We start from the raw sequence: 2681 nt of genomic DNA, 5'->3' as shown, positions 1-2681 counted from the left end.
AAAATATACCGAAATGACCTTTTTTATGATTTTTTGGGCGTTTTAGCAGGTTTTTCAATTAAAAATTTACAAAATTATTTCGTCACAAATCGCTAAATTTACTCAAAAATGATGTTATTTTTCCTTTTTTAGATTGTGCCAAAAATTTTGTTCAAAAATAATACCATTTTTCCGTTTTAGGACGTTTTTTAGTAAGAATCGCAATTGTTTTGAAAATTTTCGTCGAAAATGAGGTAAAAAATGAATAAACTATCACAATAAACTATCACAAAACTAAAATTATTTTTGCTTCTGTGGAGAGTTTAAGCATGTTTTTGAGCCGAAAAAAATCATCTGGTTGCTCTTCCAAACGTTTTAGCAGATTTTTCGATCAAAAGCACAAAACTTCGTCAAAAATAAGCCGAAAAATCACATAATTAATTCGGAAATAATGTTATTTTTGCTTTTTTCAAACATTTAGTTGCGTTTTTAAGTCTAAAACAAAGTTTTTTCTTTGATTTTTGCTAAAAAACTTACCAAAATTAATACATATACCAGACTAAATAGAAATGGCATAATTTGAGCTCTTTTCGAGCGTTTTAAAACATTTTTCAATAAAAAACACAATTATTTCGCAAAATTTTGTCAAGAATACGTCGGAAAGTAATTGAATTAAATAAAAATAGTGTTATTCGTGATTTTTTGAAACATTTATTTATTATTATTTATTTATTTTTGAAACATATTTTAACACTTTTATCCACTGTTTATTCAACAATCCAAGTTGTACATAACGCCTTTAGAATTTGGTAATTTCATTCCTAATAGAAACCAACACTTAAAAGTCTTTTTCAATAAAAAAATATTGGGAAAAAAAATTGTTTTACACCTTTATCCACTCTCCCCTTCAATTGGGAAACATGAATTATTTTAACTGTTGCCAACTTAAAACCTTGCCTGTTTAAAACAACTGTTTTATTAAAAAACATTTCATTTATTTTGGGTTTTGGAAACAATAAATTTGTTCAACAATTAATTACAATAAAGAAACTTATTTTAAGTCTGTCTCTAACTAATATTTTCACAAAACATGGAAATTAGCGGAAATTGTAATGCAAATAGGTCTAAAAAATATTATAACTGGTTTCCTATCACCAGTTGAAATTTACAATTTACGCGGATTTAGCAAGTGCAATAAATTTTTATGTTAAGAAACACTTTCGATTGTGTGATTATCTGTTTATTTTAAGATAATTGATGACAAATATGGATTAACAAAGAAAATAAATAACTGCTTGTAAGTATGTATATTTAACTGAAAAATGATAAATTTACGAATTTAAAACAAAGAGCTTAGAATGACAAACTTTTTTTTTGATAACTTAATTGAAATAAATTAAAGTTGTCAAGTATTTTAATTTAATTTAATACCAGGCGACACGGCACCCGAACGATAACAATAATACCTGTATTCTACGTAGTTAGTTATTTGTTTATTATAATTTATCTAAGGAAATGCAAAAAGTGCTTTATCAAAGACACTCGTCTCCTGCGTTCGCCAAAAAAGTGAAATTCCAAAGGGCAAAATATTGACATTGGCAATAGTGTTGAGAAAGTGGCGAAAGCGAGAGAACAAAGAAACAACATTGCAGAAATGGATCGATCGGTTGCAATGAATTTAACCAACTTACTTGATGGCTTTGCAGTTTTCTAGCACTTTTTTCTTCTCCCATCCTTCTTGTGTTTTGACCCAGACTTCCCCCGGTGACCGCCAATCCTTCGATATAAAAGGCATTATTTTTTAATTGGTTCAGCCAAACAGCTGATGTAAATATACACAACACTTTGACAGTCACTCGTTGGATTATGAAAACACTATTCTGGGTTCTGCGCAATCAGCTGATTCTCCAGCAGGAGAATGTGCGCATGGTCGCGTCGTTTCCTGCTGCTGGTTCAAAATTGAACCATGTGTTTTTGTTATGGCGAAGCGAGTTGATTAGTCATTAAACATTTACTTTTAGCGTAGTTCGTTCACCTTGCTTTTCAACTGAAGTAGGTGGAACACTCACTGCGTCTTCAAATTTAATAATAACCCAGGAAATGTTAAATACTTGCATAAACGACCAGAGTTTTACATTAAATTCAATATAAAGGCATTTATAAAGTCATGTCATTTAATGTTTCCTGCAAGGTTAGTGCAGAGGAGAAGAATGAACTATACAGCTTTCAGGGTTTTGACTTTTATTGAGTAATTGTAATTAGCTCTTTGATATAACTAAGTAGTAGAAAGTAAAAATTATTTAACGTGAGTAATCCACTTTATTACCACATAATTAACAAGTACATGCCTGTTACTAATGCATAAAAATATAAAAAAATTAAAAATATACAAGGTGTCTCAGAGAATTAAGAAAATCCATTAGTGACCTTTAAATGGTAAAATTGAAAAAAAAAATTATCTAGGACATTGATAGATACTAATCTAGTCTATGCTTCTTAGCGTTTTTAGATGTAGTTTTTATGACAATATTTTTAAGCTGAACTTTTTTTGGTCGATTTTGCTTAGTTTTAAAAATAAGACGGTTTTTTTGACAAAAACATGCACTTTTTAAAAATTTATTACACAAAAACTAAGACATCTAGAAATATTTTTTTTACTACCGCAAAGAAGAAGGTACAAGCTACAAGGATGTAACATTTTT

At 29.1% G+C, this 2681-nt stretch overlaps 1 protein-coding gene across 1 annotated transcript in view; it reads right to left on the bottom strand.

Annotated features, from left to right (window-relative positions):
• The window catches only part of LOC123015641 (F-box only protein 25), a 14967-nt gene extending 13104 nt beyond the window's left edge, over window positions 1-1863 (bottom strand). The window contains exon 1 of the mRNA XM_044415510.1: window positions 1671-1863. Coding sequence (XP_044271445.1) covers window positions 1671-1774 — 104 coding nt within the window. The 5' untranslated portion in view covers window positions 1775-1863. The remainder of the gene's footprint in view (window positions 1-1670) is intronic.
• Between the last annotated feature and the right edge of the window lie 818 nt (window positions 1864-2681).

Source organism: Tribolium madens, unplaced genomic scaffold, assembly GCF_015345945.1.
Source record: "Tribolium madens isolate multiple individuals breed KSU strain unplaced genomic scaffold, Tmad_KSU_1.1 Scaffold_11;HRSCAF=98;Tcas5.2_LG3b, whole genome shotgun sequence".
In the NCBI taxonomy this organism is placed as follows: Eukaryota; Metazoa; Arthropoda; class Insecta; order Coleoptera; family Tenebrionidae; genus Tribolium; species Tribolium madens.
The sequence above is the reverse complement of the archived record's forward strand: the minus strand, read 5'-3'. Positions and strand labels throughout refer to the sequence as shown.